At 41.9% G+C, this 15,470-nt stretch overlaps 2 protein-coding genes across 2 annotated transcripts; one reads left to right on the forward strand and one right to left on the reverse strand.

Moving 5' to 3' along the window:
* Positions 1-205: 205 nt before the first annotated feature.
* On the reverse strand, positions 206-6,570 carry zgc:77880 (zf-DHHC domain-containing protein). Its single transcript, XM_056369218.1, has 9 exons — positions 6,414-6,570; positions 5,360-5,448; positions 5,132-5,205; positions 4,543-4,655; positions 4,343-4,404; positions 4,142-4,262; positions 3,967-4,039; positions 3,313-3,469; positions 206-3,186 (listed from the first exon to the last, which is right to left on the reverse strand). Exons 1-9 carry the CDS (start codon positions 6,536-6,538, stop codon positions 3,095-3,097), a joined length of 906 nt encoding a protein of 301 aa, XP_056225193.1. The 5' UTR covers positions 6,539-6,570; the 3' UTR covers positions 206-3,094.
* Positions 6,571-10,820: 4,250 nt separating this feature from the next.
* LOC130164591 (uncharacterized) lies at positions 10,821-13,974 on the forward strand. The gene is made up of 5 exons (XM_056369406.1): positions 10,821-10,877; positions 11,935-11,975; positions 12,668-12,723; positions 12,814-13,173; positions 13,319-13,974. The coding sequence occupies exons 3-5, from the start codon at positions 12,675-12,677 to the stop codon at positions 13,513-13,515; spliced, it is 606 nt and encodes a 201-aa protein (XP_056225381.1). The 5' UTR covers positions 10,821-10,877; positions 11,935-11,975; positions 12,668-12,674; the 3' UTR covers positions 13,516-13,974.
* Positions 13,975-15,470: the final 1,496 nt, after the last annotated feature.

A 15,470-nucleotide genomic window follows, 5' to 3' on the forward strand; every position in this document is an offset into this window, starting at 1 on the left:
GCTCCCTGTCATGTTTCAGATGTCACCAACTTTCACTTTAATAAAATATTAGAGGTAGAAAGATTTTTAAAAAACGATCCAACAGTTCACATAAACGCAAAGATTAGAGAAAAGAAGTCTTAACGTTTCTTTCTTTTCTCTCCCATTAATCATCCAATGACCCCTCAGATTTATCTCGTGGCCCTTGTGGGGTGGGGGGGGGGGGGGGGGGGGGGGGGGTGGGGGGTGGGGGGGGTCTGACCCCTATGTTGGGAACCATTGAACTAAACTATAAGTGTATCTAGAGGAATTAAAACCAGCTCCACCTCATTATCACTCTCATTGGGCTTTTTTTTCACAGAACAGAACTTTATGTACATTTTTCTGATTATACTGTTGTACTTTTACTTATTTAACATTTTGAATGACTTTTATTCTTAATGGAGTATTTTTATAGTATTTGTACTTCAGTAAAGGATATGGGTTCTTACTCCACCACTGCTGGCAAACTAAAAACTACCCGTCGGGCCTGTAGACATTTAACCTCGTGGCGTCTTATTTAATGTTCTTGAATGAATAGATTTAACTCTAAAATGTCTTGTTAAGTCGATAACGTGACACTTTAACGTCCCTGCTGCTGTTTAAAGAACTGTTGGGTTTTTTTTTGTTTGTTTTTTTAAAGAATACATCCAGATTAAAGAAACAGCAAATCCAAAACCCAGATCAGTGTAGAAAGGCAGCTTCACCCCTCACATACAAATACACAGTTATTGGTAGAGAAAACTCCACGGAATAATTAGAAACAATAAATAAGTTAAGAAACATCCCTTCACTGAGATTTAGCAGAATACTGAGAGGTGTACTCTGAATGTGTGTGTGTGTGTGTGTGTGTGTGTGTGTGTGTGTGTGTGTGTGTGTGTGTGTGGGTGATTTGGTGAGGAATGACCAACACAAATTATTACTTCTATCTCCCAAGGTTAAAAATAGAATTTAAGTGTAGTGTGATAGTAAACAATACTTGTGTCTTTTTGTCTTTCTGAAATCACGCCATGTTTGCATGTTTGTGTTTGTGTGTGTGTGTGTGTGTGTGTGTGTGGGTAACACAGTGTGACACAGTTTAGTTAGTAGCACGTCAAACAATAATTCTTTGTACTTCACAATAAAACACAGGAATGAGGGAAAAACATTAAAACAATACACACACACAAAAAAAAAAGAAAAAAGAAAAGGAAATCTCTTCGTGGACATTCTCCGTCTGTTTGTTTATGAACCTCAAGGCATCACTTCAAACTCCCAAGAGATTTATTTGCTCCTGCTGTTTATATTACTGCACAGGTAGCTCGTTTTTAAAAACGTTTCTTTAGCGTTTTCCGTCGTGGAGCTCAGGTGGCTGATTTGAGAATAAAAACTAATAAACAATAGAAAATACACTGACCTATAGTGTTTTTTGGTGTTTGTATTAAGGTGTTGGACCTTAATTTACCTCAATAACAGAAACAGAGATACATCGGAGATTATACAATATGTGGCCAAAAGTATGTGGACATTTGGTTTAGGGCTGTTGTGTGTGGTTTGGGCTCGGCTCCTTTCATTCCAGTGACAGGATATGTTAACCTTTACTGCATATAATTATATTTTAGACAATGCAAATAGTTTTGGGGATGATTATATAACCACAAAGCAGCTCTATGAAGAAATAGTTTTCATAATCTGGGTGTGGAAGAACTTGATTGGCCTGCTCAAAGCTGTGACCTCAAACGCACCAAACACCTTTGGGGATATCTAACTATAGCACGTATTGGTGCAGTGCTGAGGTGTCCAAATATTTGTGGCCACATAGTGTATATCAGCATGCTCTGAAAGTATTGTAAATGATCAGTTCCCTCAACAAAAAAAAACCCATTAAAGCTTTACCTGTTTTGCACCTGTTCATTCACTAAGCTCCACCGACACAGGCGGAGGAATATCAGCTTTAAAAACCCATATCAGTGCATCTGTGGTTACTTTTTTTAAAGCTCAATTTGAACATTAAGCTGAACCCTCCCCCCCAAAAAAAAAAAAACTTGGTACAAAAAAAGAAAAAACAACAACTAATTTCTCTGTTATTTTGTGAAATAACAAAAATAATTTCAGGGCAAAGTGGTTTCTCAGCTTTCACAGTTGTCAACAACCATGAGGGCAGTGTGCATGAGTTTTCAATCAGGGGTTGAAGATGTAAAAACTATGAGAAACCTCTGACCTCGTTCAGGAGCTCGTTAAAGTAACTGACAACAGAAAGTTTATCTGTTGGTGAAAACACTGGCCAGAAACACACCGTCATAAGAAAAACGCACTGGGGTTTGACTGACACGTGGGTCAGTCTTGCAGTCATACGTTTAGCTAACTCAGGTTGGTCATCAGCTGCTTTTTTAGCTTCAGATGTTTTGGGAACCAGTTTGTCACATGTACAGACAGATCGTTTGCATGTTGTGTGTTAGGCGCCGTTAGCATGACGAGCTAAATGTTGCTGTACAGGCAAGAAATGTGAAGATCTGAACTACTGAGCATGAAAAGAGTCAAATCTTTACTTGGTTAATTCCAAATATCAGCAGCTTTAGTGTAGAAATGTGAAACTTGATCATCAGTCAAACCCCAGTGATCAACTCCCTCCACGTACTGTATGTGAAAATAACAACAGACTGCTGGTAGTTAAACTACAGCTCGGGACCGTCAGTGCTCTTCCCTCATGACGGGAAAGACAGGAAAGAGATTTCATGAGTCTGAGGCTGATCTTTTTTGTTTTAAAGTCCTGGGGGATAAAACCACACACACACACACACACAAACACACAAACACACAAACACAAACACACACACACACACACACACACACACACTCTCTCTCTCTCTCTCTCTCTCTCTCTCTCTCTCTGCAGTCATCCCCCATCTCGGCCTTCATCCTCCTTCCTCTTCCTCTCGCAGTTCCAAGGATAAGACATCATAGTTAGGCAGAAAAATTCATTCTCACACATGAACACACACACACGCACGCACGCACGCACGCACGCACGCACGCACACAAAACCTTCATCGCCATCCTTTCCTCGTCGCCCCCTCTCGCTCTCACAGGTCAAAGGTCAGACGTCGTAGTTGGGCAGGGCGGAGTAGGTGATGCCGCCGACAGACGGAGGGTTGGAGTGGAGAGGAAGAAGCCAGCAGAAGACTGAACCTGCGGAGACAAACAAAACAATAAAAAAAAACAGCTTAGTATTTTAGTGCTGAAAAGATTACGCACCTCCTCAAAGACTTAATCAATAGTTTAATAAAAGTAAACGATTGTTTCGACGGAGCCGACCTCTTCCGAAGACCTCCCGCAGCAGAGCGAGCTTGGGCTTGCGGGTGTGCGACGGGTGGTGAGGCAGCTGCGAGGAGGATGAAGAGCCTTTGTCCTTGATCATCAGCCTGTTCCTCATCTGCTCTATGGGAGTCTCGTCTGTGATTATGGAGACCAGCTGGAGAGAAGAGGTCAGTCGAGTCATCACTTTTAGGAAATCTGTGTGTACGTTGTTGTAACTGTCCATTACTGATGTTTGTACTGTGCATGATTTCATTATTGCTTTTACTGTTTTATTTATGAGTTACAATGATGAGTTTTAACCAGCCTGTGAAGTTCCAGATGTGTGGACAATAATTATTATTAATTACAGACTTTCCTTGAAGTCCTTACAAACTGTTGCACATCTTCATTTATATTTTTTAGTATTTCAGGAGTTAAATGTGATAATAACGTGTAACTGGTTTCATTTACTCTGTTGGATTATCTGCTTTTCCTCAACTTCCCTCATCTTCCTCTACCTCAGTGCGAGTTCCTACATTTCCCAGAAGACATTTCAACGACTCCCAGCATTCAGCTGATGGTTAAACTGTGCGTTGTCCTGGTAACGTCAGCTGTGATGTTGAAACACTTAAAAAAAAACTATACTTAGATAAAAGCAGTGTGTGTGTGTACCTGATCGTAGAAGATAACCATGACAAATACACCGAACAACACCGACTCCACCAGGAGGATGATGTAATGAGCACTGAGAGAGAGAGAGAGAGAGAGAGAGAGAGAGAGAGAGTAACACAGTAGAAATAATAGAAACAGTCTCTATCTAAAAGAGACCAGTCACTGTGGCGCTCACACTATCAGGTGTTTGCTGGGCGTCTCCTCTCCCTCCTTCTCTACGTCGCCTTCTCCCTCGTTCCTGATCCGCCACACCCAGGCCGACACCACCAGCACCATGGAGTAGAGACAGGCCATGCCTGCACACAGAGACACAGCGTTACCTTCAGGTGTAGCTGATGTAGCAGTGGCCTCTTACTTCTACAGCGAGTCCACTCACCGGTGTAGAAGAGAAACTGGATGAAATACTTCTGGTTTAACTCCCCGACACAGTTGTTGATCCTGGAGAGATGGGAAGAAGAAGAAGAAGAAGAAGAAGAAGAAGAGAGGAGTCTGAGAGATGACGGGGAGATGAAAGGAGAAAAGGGAGGGGACGGGGGGGGGGGTAGTAAGAGGCTGTTTGGATGGTTGTTTCCTCACCATGGACAGTGGTGGTCCATGCGGCGTATACACCTCTGACAGACGCGGCAGTGATGCGCTCTGGGAGGTCTGTAGGTTTCACAGCGGTTGCACACGGTCCAGCCCTCGCAGCCCTGAGAACGTCACGCAAACACAGACCACAACATCAGACGTCCTCAACGTCTAATGGAGGTTTGTCTCAGAGTAAAGCGCAGTCGGACGTCATTCCCATCACTGGCTCAAAAACACTTTACAGACGTGTGTCATTAAGCTCATGAGTTCATAATAACAAGCCTCAGAGCAGACGTAAGTGCAGCTGTTCAGATGTAAACACAGAGTCTCCCTGATACTCCCTCTATATCATTAACTCTTATTCAACGCTGTGTGCCCACGTTACTGTTGAACTCATGACAATAATTAGATTAAAACTTTTCTCTGAGCTCCATCGTACCTCACGTGGAGTTTTGTGCTGTGAAATGACACAAAAAGCCAAATGAAAAGTTATTTTAAATGTTTAACACTATAGGGAAATTAAACTTTAATCTGTAATGAGTAAGAAAAAGGTTTCACAACAGAAAACTACAAAGAGGATTTTAACTCTGTGACTCACCCGCTCATTCATCCGAGACGACTGCGAGCGAAGGTCTGAGAAGTCTATGGCTGTGTCAGGAAGAGGCACCATACCTGCACAACAACAACAACAACAACAACAACAACAACACACACACACACACAAACGCGTCAAATACAAGGGTTAAAGTGTTTCCCTGATTTCCCTCTTGGCTTCAATCAAATCATTGAATGAATAATAAACATAAACCTTTAACTATTTACTGACCAGGATCTGAGAAGACAGCTTTGGAGTGGCAGGCCAGCAGCAGCAGCAGAATCAGGTTGAAGACTGATCCATGTAGAGTACACCACACACTGTCAGATGTAAAACACAAAACTGCAAAATTACAACCCCAAAAAACCATGATTTCATCCGGTGCTGTGGTTTTATTGAGTCTTCTGTTACATGCAGGATTGCAGCAAATTATATTTTCATTATCGATTAATCTGCCGATGACTTTTTCTATTAATCTATTAACTGTTTGGCCGACAAAACTTTAACACCAAAATGTGAAAATATGAAATATTTGAACTTTTATGCTCAAAAATTATCTAAATAATAAATTCATTCTCAAAATAGTTGCACATTAATCTTCTGTCAATCAAGTTAATCTCAAATACAAACATCAAATATTTCTTCTTTTCTGGTTATCCTAAAAAAGGAAATCTGCAATTCATCCATATTTGAACTTAATAAATGTGGGGCTGCAAATAACTAATAAATTAACAAAAGTTTGGCTTTGAAGGTAAAATATATGTGAAATGAAATGTAAAATAAGTAAGTTATAAGAACTATGGTCTGTCTTTGGTGACACCTGCATTTAATTTGTACAATTATCAGTGACTAAATAGATGTTAGTAAGACTGCTGCCCTCTTCCAAACCACCATGTTTAATCTGTGGGGAAAGATAAGGAGATACTTCCTCAGATAAAGTTAAAATTTCATATGAAGAAGAGGTTCATATTGTTTTTAAGTACTAAGGAAAACCAACTGACAGCTGACTGTTTTGGTGCAGATCAAACGCCTCAGCTCGTAAACAAACGAAAACCCGCATGTTATCTGGAGTCTCCTCAACACGAAACGGTTACAAACATCTACCTGAATAAATGTAAACGCAAGTTACAGTCAGAAAAAACAAGATTTGTATCGCAGCAGAGAAAGAAACGTGAGGATGTTGTCAGATCTGTCTGCTGTCAAATGACTGGAGACAGCACAGAGAGGAAGACGCCATGTTGGCTTTTTTAACGGTTTAAACGACATAAAAAGACAAAGTACCGACCTGCCCGAGTAGGTGGGGACGAGGACATACTGTATGACCACGTAGTCCGCGTATAACACGCTGAAATAAGTTAAAATCAGACAGATAACGCCGCAGGGGTCTCGCCTACAGCGCAGATACGCCATCTTCTGCCGGGCTCCGCCCCCCTGTCCCCTCGCTTCCGTGTGACGTCAGATCCAAACCTGACGTTTCCTTCCAGGACCGTAAAAATTTTTTAAAGGGACAGTACACGCCAGTCAGATGATTTTTTTTATTTATTTATTTATTTTGTATTACTTTGTTATTTTATTTATTTTTTTATTTTGAATTATTATTTGTTTTTAATTTATTCATAAAAATCACCTGACTGCTAGTGACAAGTTATTATTATAACCCCACAATGTTTTAAATAAACGGTAATGAACTTTACGAGTTGTATGTGAAGGCAATATGAACTTTGAATTTGTTTTATTGTTTTCTAACATTTTTACATCGTTTTTGTTTTTCAATAGTCTCCACTGTCACAGATAGACTGATAGCTAGTTCCACCCCTGGGCGAGAGAGGGATGAAGACTGTAAACTGTAGTGAAAGCAGTGAAATAAGTTTTACTGGGAGTAAAAGAGTGTAAGTGAAATACACTGAGTAAGACTGAGCTGTGTTGCTTCATGAATGCCCTGAAATGTGCATGAAAGTCTAATCAGCTCATCTGAATCGGGAAACAGCTGTGTGGCCATTGGAGTGAATGGGGCAGTTGTGAAGTGCCCCTCCCATTTTGAGGCATATAGATCAAATTCTGTGTGTCACTGACCTTTGGTAGTCACAGTGTGTGAAAGGAGACAAATTTGCCAACAATCTGTGAAAAATGACGTGTGTGGAGTGAAATTTGCGGCTGTGAGGACGAGTTAAAGAGAAGTGTTATAGACCAGTCAAACAACTTCTCTCCACTCTGTGAACTTTCGGCCATATACACACCAACGTAAAAGTCTGGAAAGGTCCAGAAATGCACATGAAAATTGAGCTGTCACACTGTAAAAACTATGAACGGGACTTCAGTGTTGAAGACGACCTAAAATGTAGAAAAGTTTATCAACATTTTAAAATTTGAATGAAGTTTCTAGTTGAAAGTGTGAATGAATAGAAAGGGCTGAAAAGTGCATGAAAAATTGGAAATCTTTAACATTCCGTCCATTAGTTTCCATGGGAAAAATCGCAGGTTTGAATGTTGCGGCGTTCAAAGACGACATTCCAGAGCAGGTAGAAGCTGCAGCAAACATTGTGGAAGTCGCTGTAAAAATGAAGAAAATGAGCCACGACGACTCGCACGAACTGTCGCCGGTTATCCTCACGGAGAGCGTCCCCAGGACATCGCAGCGGCTGTACACGTGCTCTGTCGTCCATGCACCGGCTGGAGCCTCGAACTTGGGCGCCGCAGGAGTGAGGGCTACGACAACAGATGGTCCCAGTAGATCGACTTCGCGACACCGTATAGTCAGGACCCACATTACGGAAAAGACCCAACCTGATGTTCCAGAGAGCGCTGCTGTTACACCAGACAGTATGGTCGATATGGAGCCACCAGAGGGAGACAGTGGGTCTGATTCTCCCGCCTCTGACCACCGAGACACAGCCGTGGAAGACAGCCCCAGCTTGCTCCGTCAGTTTGTCACCCAGCTGACGGAGAGACTGCTGAAAGAGAGCGACTTCCTGCAGCACCACAGACAGGATGAGCTGGCCACCTACACCCGACACCTGGTGGACCAGACGATCCAGGGAAGCACTCAGGATGAAGACTTCTACGTCGACTTTATGGACTTCATGCCGGTCTTCACCAATGTTTTTGAAGCCCTGCAGAAGAGGTTCGGTGGGAAATGCGATCAGGAGACGTTGATCATCTTCGGGTGTCCAGATGTAGATGCTGGCATCATCGAATATCTGCAAGCCAACATCAGCGGTCTCTCTGAGGCCTACTCATGTGGGAGGAAAGAGGCCATTGCTATTGTTGGTGGCATTATGATCCTGATCCTCCTCTTCCTCATCTTCTAATCTTGATACAAACTTGAGACAGGAGACACAACAGACACTCCCAAAATCATAATTATTCAAATACAAGATTTAAACCATATTTTTGATTTGTGCACTCCACCTTAAATTACAGCTGTTAAGGTAGATAAGTGGTGACTGACACACACACATTAGGATCCTGCAGTGGAGACAAGGTGGTTATTTCATCTCATATTCAGCAAAATCACACACCATAGGTGCAAGACATTAGTTATACTGCTGTAATGATTTATTTAAACACAAACTCACAGTGAAATGAATATAACTTATATATGAAAATAAAAATATATATTATATTTTCTGAGACTTAAACTAGAACAGATGTTGGAGGGAGAGTCTCTTATGTCTTGAACCAGAGCTGTGATTCTTTCTGACAGTAAAGGGGGCCCGTTTAGTCCTGATGGTCTGAAATGAGCTTTTCTGTCCTGGAAATAAAGTTGATTGTATTAGTTGTATGATCAATAGTTTTATTGGAACGACTTGAGAGAAGACAGAGCTGAAGAGTCACTAACATATGAGATCAAAGAAGGAAAATCTACAGTCTCGAAGGCAACGTCAGAAACGTCTCACATTTAGAGTAAGAAAAACTTTATGAGCTGCGGTCATGTGTTTCTGTCACAAGATGGCGCCAGAGTCTTGTTGGGTCTCCATGTAGAAGACCTGAGTCCAACAGGAAACAGACAGCAGCTGTTCTTTGTGTCCTTCACTCTTCAAACTCAACACAGACTGTGTAGAAAGAGTTGATGAGACTCAGGACCAGACTGACTGGAGCTCGTTTGGTACGAAAGAGTTCAACGTCAGAAATGACAGTCGTTATAAAAAGCTGTAAACTGGACAGAGATCACCTGCAAATAAAACAAGGGTGTCTTAAACAGTCTTTGTATCCATGGCAACAATTCAATCAGGAAGTTCAGTTAAATTAGTCAGAGCTGTGAAATCAGTGAAATCCTGCAGCAGATAAACAATAACAAAAGCACTGATTTGAAAGTAAAATTCATTATTCATAATTTTTTTTTGAAAAAGTACAAATCATTCAGGAATTGTTTGTTCAACAAATTATTTTCATTGATTAATACAGAAATACTTTTTCAGAGTGTGAGACAAGAGAAGTTCAATGATACTGAAACATACATGAAAAAAACACTTGAGGTAAAACAGGAAAGTGTCTGATGGTCTAAATGAGCACAAAGAGCTCCCTCTAGTGACCGTGCTCATTAACAACAGTGTTAACTCACAGCTTTTCTCTGGAGATTACATCCAATGAAAAAGTGACAATAACAGGCAGCAAATAACAACAAGTTGTAACAGAAATAAAAACAGTGACTGTACATTAGAATTTCATGTTTAGAAAAAACATGACATTAAAGCTTTGTTCAAAGTTAAATCTCTTTGTAAATTATAGACACAGTCAGAATCAAAAATACAGTTTTACAGTTTTCAGGCAGTAAATGGAAGAACATCGACAACAATACAAACAGTGGCATCACTTCCTGTGAGATGCAACAGTTTCATACCATCAGGTCAAGTGCACAGTTTAACACAGTCATTTCAAAATAAGTGTATGAGTGTCTGACACAGTTTAACACAGTCCTTTCAAAATAAGTGTATGAGTGTCTGACACAGTTTAACACAGTCCTTTCAAAATAAGTGTATGAGTGTATGACACAGTTTAACACAGTCCTTTCAAAATAAGTGTATGAGTGTCTGACACAGCTTAACACAGTCCTTTCAAAATAAATGTATGAGTGTATGACTGGACCGTGTATTACGTAATGGAAACCAGCACACACACTCACACCTTCTTCACTTGTGAAGCTCACATATACATTATTTTAGATTTAGATCTCATCTTTGTTCAGTTTAGTTATTGTTTCAGTCATAATGCAGTTGATACTTTGAACTGCATCAACACACATCTCTGACTCCTGTAACACACGATGAGACACGATGTCCACTGGAGTCTCTTTACAAAGCCCGTAAAAACACTGAGACCTCTCCTCTCTATAACAACGTATTCAGGTGTTTGCAGCTGACTGAGAGACGATCGAGCTCAGTCCTGCCCTCATGATCCTTCCTGAGCTGTGGGACAACTTCCCTCTTTTTTTTTATATCAAACAGAAACACAGTGGGAACAGGGCAGGCGCCAGGAGAGCACGGTCGGTTTATTCTCTAATTGTCTGTGTAAATGACCCTGTATTTTAATGTCATTTGTTTTATCTTGTATTTTTAAGAACTGCACACATTTGCACGTTTAGTGTATTACAATGATATGCTTTTCTTGTTTGCATGTAAAACACAGAAGGGATTTTATTTTGAAAATTGAGCTTGTATTTTGAAACTCCATTAGCGGAAGTCAACAACTTGCCTATGTAATTGCTTCGGTTACATTCAGTCTGCAGTCTGCCCAGATATGGTGGTCACAGGTAGGAGAAACTTTTCGCACAAAGATACATTTCTTAACATAATGTGGTAAATGCAGTTGCAATTGTTTTATTATGAAAACTTTGGACTTAAAGCGCATAAAGAGTCGTCTTAGGTAATTTTGCTGCTCATAACTGACATGAACGACTACTGTGAAGAAGATGTGAAGATGTCCACACTATAAGGATTTAGCACCTCAGTCGGGGAGTGAACAAGGTACAAATGTGATTAAAGTTTTAGTAGAAGTAAGATTCAGATAAGTGAAAACTGTATAGAAAGTTATACAACATCCTCGCCAATTTTTCCCGCTTATTTATATACCCAGGTATATTTCTATAGAAATACCTGGGTATTTCTATACCCGGGTATTTCTTCTCTATCTCTCAGAAAACATCAAGTATTTCTATAGAAATCTATACCCAAGTATAGAAATACGCAGGGTAGATAAATGTCTTAACATAATGTGGAAAATGCAGTTGCAATTGTTTTATTATGACAACATTGGTCTTAAAGCGCATAAAGAGTCGTCTTAGGTCATTTTGCTGCTCATAACTGACATGAACGACTAATGTAAGAAGATGTCCACACTATAAGGATTTAGCACCTCAGTCAGAGAGTGAACAAGGTAAGAATGTGATTAAAGTTTTAGTAGAAGTAAGATTCAGATAAGTGAAAACTGTATAGAAAGTTTTACCCCGCGTGGAATTTTTTTCCCCGCCTATTTCTATATTATATATATATATATATAGATATTGATGAATACCCAGGTATTCATCAATATCCGGATGTTGATGATCAACATCCGGATATTGATGAATACCTGGGTATTCGAGGCACGAGGCTGTGCAGGCACGAGGCTGTGTAGTTTTCTACACAACACTGTTGTCAAGCTCCACATTATATGCAGTAAGTGACTTGTTATAAATTACCTGTTGTAAGCGCTTGATATGTAGCCAGGCTTACTTCTTACCCACCTTAGCTCCACTGTCTGTCAGTATTTGAATTTCATAAGCTTTATATTCTGGTGAATGTTTCCATTTTTCTCTATATTTTGGACAGGTGCTCCTGTGGAAACTGTGCAACCATAGGAGATACCACAGGTAGGATTCTCACTGGACAAACTAATTTGTTTTGATTACATTACATTTATAATAACCTATAGCATTTACCATTTGTAATTCAGTGTAGGAATACACCAGTGCGTTTTGCTTCTTTGTAAAAACATAGTTTAAATCTAAATAAAAGATGTTAGGCAGTCTTGTTTTACTTCAGTGCACATAATTTTACAATGGTAATAACACACCCTCAAATAAATTAGTTTAGCTGCTCTTTGATTTGTAAAGTTCTTCTATCAGCAGATAGTGTGCATATAATATATGAATTCAGAGGAGTGATGATCTCCCTCTCTGACCTGTCGTCCTGGCTCCTCTTGCCGTAGCATGTTGTGGATGTGGGAACACTGGTCTAGGAGCTGTTTCTCTGTCAGCCTGGATGTTGGCTTTCAGATCATCCATATATCTCACATCATGTAGCTTCTCTCTGGGGTTACCTATGTTTTGTTCCAGTTCCATTTATCAACCGGTTCATATATCCACAAGGGTCCGGACTGGATCCCTGACCGGGAATCAAACCCCCTGATCTCCTGTGTTAAAGTCAGTAGTAGTCAGTTTTATCTGCTGTTTTTTTTATTTGCTGTTTTGTACATTTTGACTTCTGAAGTCAGTGAAGCTCTAAATTACATCTTTTATCAGGAAATGTGTTTGTGACTCTTCAGCTCTGTCTCCTCTCACAGGGAGAAGATGATCTGCTGCATCCTGCTGCTCCTCACACTGACCTCCTGTGTCTGTGGTTAGTTTACTCCTTCACTTTATTATCTAGAAACTGATACAAGTCCTCAGTTAGTCTGCTCCTCACTTTCCCTCTCTGTCTCCTCAACAGGAACATTTGTAGTGAATGTGACACAGAGCTCCTATCAGGCAGAGGAGAACCACAACATCACACTGGAGTGGAGCTTCACAACCAAACCTCACACTCCACCTGACTTCCTTATTATCTTCTGTGAACTGATCACTGATCTCAGAGATTTAGTCCTGTATCATCTACATGAGGGTGTTGAGTCCCCAGAGTCTCAGGATGAACAGTTTTCAGGACGAGTCCAGTGCGACAAAGACGTCCTCAGAGAAGGACGAATCAGACTTCATGTGTCCAGACTGAGGACTGAGGATTCAGGACTGTACAGGTGTCAGGTCGTCACCTCTGATGGGAGGAGCTCTGGTAAATGTCGACTCAGCGTCTCTGGTGAGTAGATCCAGTAGAACTCAGTAGAAAGCTCTTTTTATAAATGGTTATCAGTGTTGTACAGACTCTGCTGCTGAACTAGACTTGATGGAGTTTGGCTGCTCAGCTCTATAATATTTATATTTCTTTTCATTGTTCTCTTCAGCAGCTGTTGATCAGCCTGAAACTCAGAGACCAACTGAGAGACCAGAACCAGAGAGTCGGGGAAGGATCGGCCTCTACGCTGGACTGGGACTGACAGCAGCAGCAGCAGCAGCTCTACTGGTCAAACTCTGCTGTTCCTCAAGTCCTTGTTTCACTAAATCTCCTGATGAGACAGTAAACCTTTATTCAGAGGTGTAAGAGTGACGTTCCTCAGAGAGCAGACGTCTCTCTGTCTCTGCTTCCTGTCACCCTGTTGGTCCATGAGGCTGCTTTTCTCTGCACACCCAGTCTGACCTCTGACCTTTCACCTCTGTCACTGTCTCCATGCGCCGAGAGAGACAAACAGATTTTCTCCTGACTGAAGACCTCTCCTCTCTACGACCAAAGATTCAGCTGTTTGCAGCCGACTGAGAGACGGCCGAGCTTCGTGCTGCCTTCAGGATCCTCCCTGAGCTGTGGAACAATGTCTCTGTCCCTGCATCACTGTGCTAAAGAGGATGAAGCTCTAAACAGTCACAGTACTTTAACTTTCCTCACTGTATCACAGCTTATAATTATATCTTAATCCTCTGTGCATTGTAACAGATTCATCAATAATCAACTTTCATCATGTAAAGTTTATAATGTGAATTTACTGTAAATAAATGTATTTATTTAAGAGAAGTTGTTCTGACTCTTCTGTGTGTGAGTCTTAAAGTCAGAGACCGTGAAGTTGACAAGAATTAAAACTTTATTATAAACAACAAGAATAAACTTTATTAACACTGTTGCTTCACAGCAGCATAAAGAGGAAACAGACATTAACAGAAGTCCAACAATAATAATTTAAAGGATGTATAAATTTCATAAACATACAAACGAATAGTAAAATACATGACCTGAGAAGAGAGAAGCTGAAGGTCACAATAACCTGAGTCAGTGTAGATCAGTCCTCAGCTGTGATGAAGCTGAGCTCCTCTGATGAAGGATCACATCACTTTATTTCTATCTGCTGTCCTCACTTCATTCACAACATCCATCCATCAATCAATCAATCAATCAATAGGCTGCAGGTGGAGGGTGAATCAGAAACAGGAGAATTTCATCAGTTACATATTCACTCTGTCAGCTGATCAGATTTAAAGAATCATCATCGTTACCAGAGGTTTTTATGTCACTTCTTCAATCTTCATATTGATCTTTGAGAATGAACCTGAATCTGACACATTCATTGTTTCACCTTGATAAAGCTCATGTTAGACTTTGATATGAGCTGTAACTGTCTGTGATGTGGTGCTTAGAATCACGTGGATGAACTTTTATCAGATCTCAGATCAGCTGTAACGAGCTGCTGTGTTGGAGACACCTCCGTCTTTTCTCAGCTGTAGCACAGGTGAAACACGCGCTCTGATCCTTCCGCTGTCAGAGAGACTCTCAGCTCGCGGAGATATTGACGAACCACCGACACACGGGCTCGTAGCTTCCCGGAGATATGCTCGTAGCACGCGGATACACGAGCTTTGAGCTCCCGGCTCTCAGCTCGCGGACACACGGGCTTTTAACTTGCAGACACACGGGCTCGTAGCTTCCCGGAGATATGCTTGTAGGAAGCGGATACACGAGCTTTCAGCTCCCGGCTCGCGGCTCTCAGCTCGTTGACACACGGGCTCGCGGCTCTCAGCTCGCTGACACACGGGCTCGCGGCTCTCAGCTCGCTGACACACGAGCTCGCGGCTCTCAGCTCCCGGCTCGCGGCTCTCAGCTCGCGGAAACAGGAGCTCGTAGCTTCCCGGAGATATGCTTGTAGCATGCGGATACACGAGCTTTCAGCTCCCGGCTCGCGGCTCTCAGCTCGCTGACACACGGGCTCGCGGCTCTCAGCTCGCTGACACACAGGCTCGCGGCTCTCAGCTCCCGGCTCGCGGCTCTCAGCTCGCTGACACACGGGCTCGCGGCTCTCAGCTCGCTGACACACGAGCTTGCGGCTTTCAGCTCCCGGCTCGCGGCTCTCAGCTCGCTGACACACGGGCTCGCGGCTCTCAGCTCGCGGACACACTGGCTCGTAGCTTCCCGGAGATATGCTAGTAGCTCGCGGACGCACAAGCTCCCGGCTCTCAGCTCGCTGACACACGGGCTCGCGGCTCTCAGCTCGCGGACACACTGGCTCGTAGCTT

This window comes from Seriola aureovittata, chromosome 23 (genome assembly GCF_021018895.1).
Source record: "Seriola aureovittata isolate HTS-2021-v1 ecotype China chromosome 23, ASM2101889v1, whole genome shotgun sequence".
In the NCBI taxonomy this organism is placed as follows: Eukaryota; Metazoa; Chordata; class Actinopteri; order Carangiformes; family Carangidae; genus Seriola; species Seriola aureovittata.

Bases quoted from the DNA above. Each gene is read 5' to 3' on its own strand.
- LOC130164591 (XM_056369406.1), top strand. From the start codon at position 12,675: ATGATCTGCTGCATCCTGCTGCTCCTCACACTGACCTCCTGTGTCTGT. The intron at 12,724-12,813 runs GTTAGTTTACTC...TCTCCTCAACAG, and splicing joins ACTGACCTCCTGTGTCTGTG to GAACATTTGTAGTGAATGTG. The intron at 13,174-13,318 runs GTGAGTAGATCC...TGTTCTCTTCAG, and splicing joins ATGTCGACTCAGCGTCTCTG to CAGCTGTTGATCAGCCTGAA.
- zgc:77880 (XM_056369218.1), bottom strand. From the start codon at position 6,538: ATGGCGTATCTGCGCTGTAGGCGAGACCCCTGCGGCGTTATCTGTCTG. The intron at 4,405-4,542 runs GTGAGGAAACAA...CCATCTCTCCAG, and splicing joins ATGGACCACCACTGTCCATG to GATCAACAACTGTGTCGGGG. The intron at 3,187-3,312 runs GTCGGCTCCGTC...TTGTCTCCGCAG, and splicing joins GCGGGAGGTCTTCGGAAGAG to GTTCAGTCTTCTGCTGGCTT.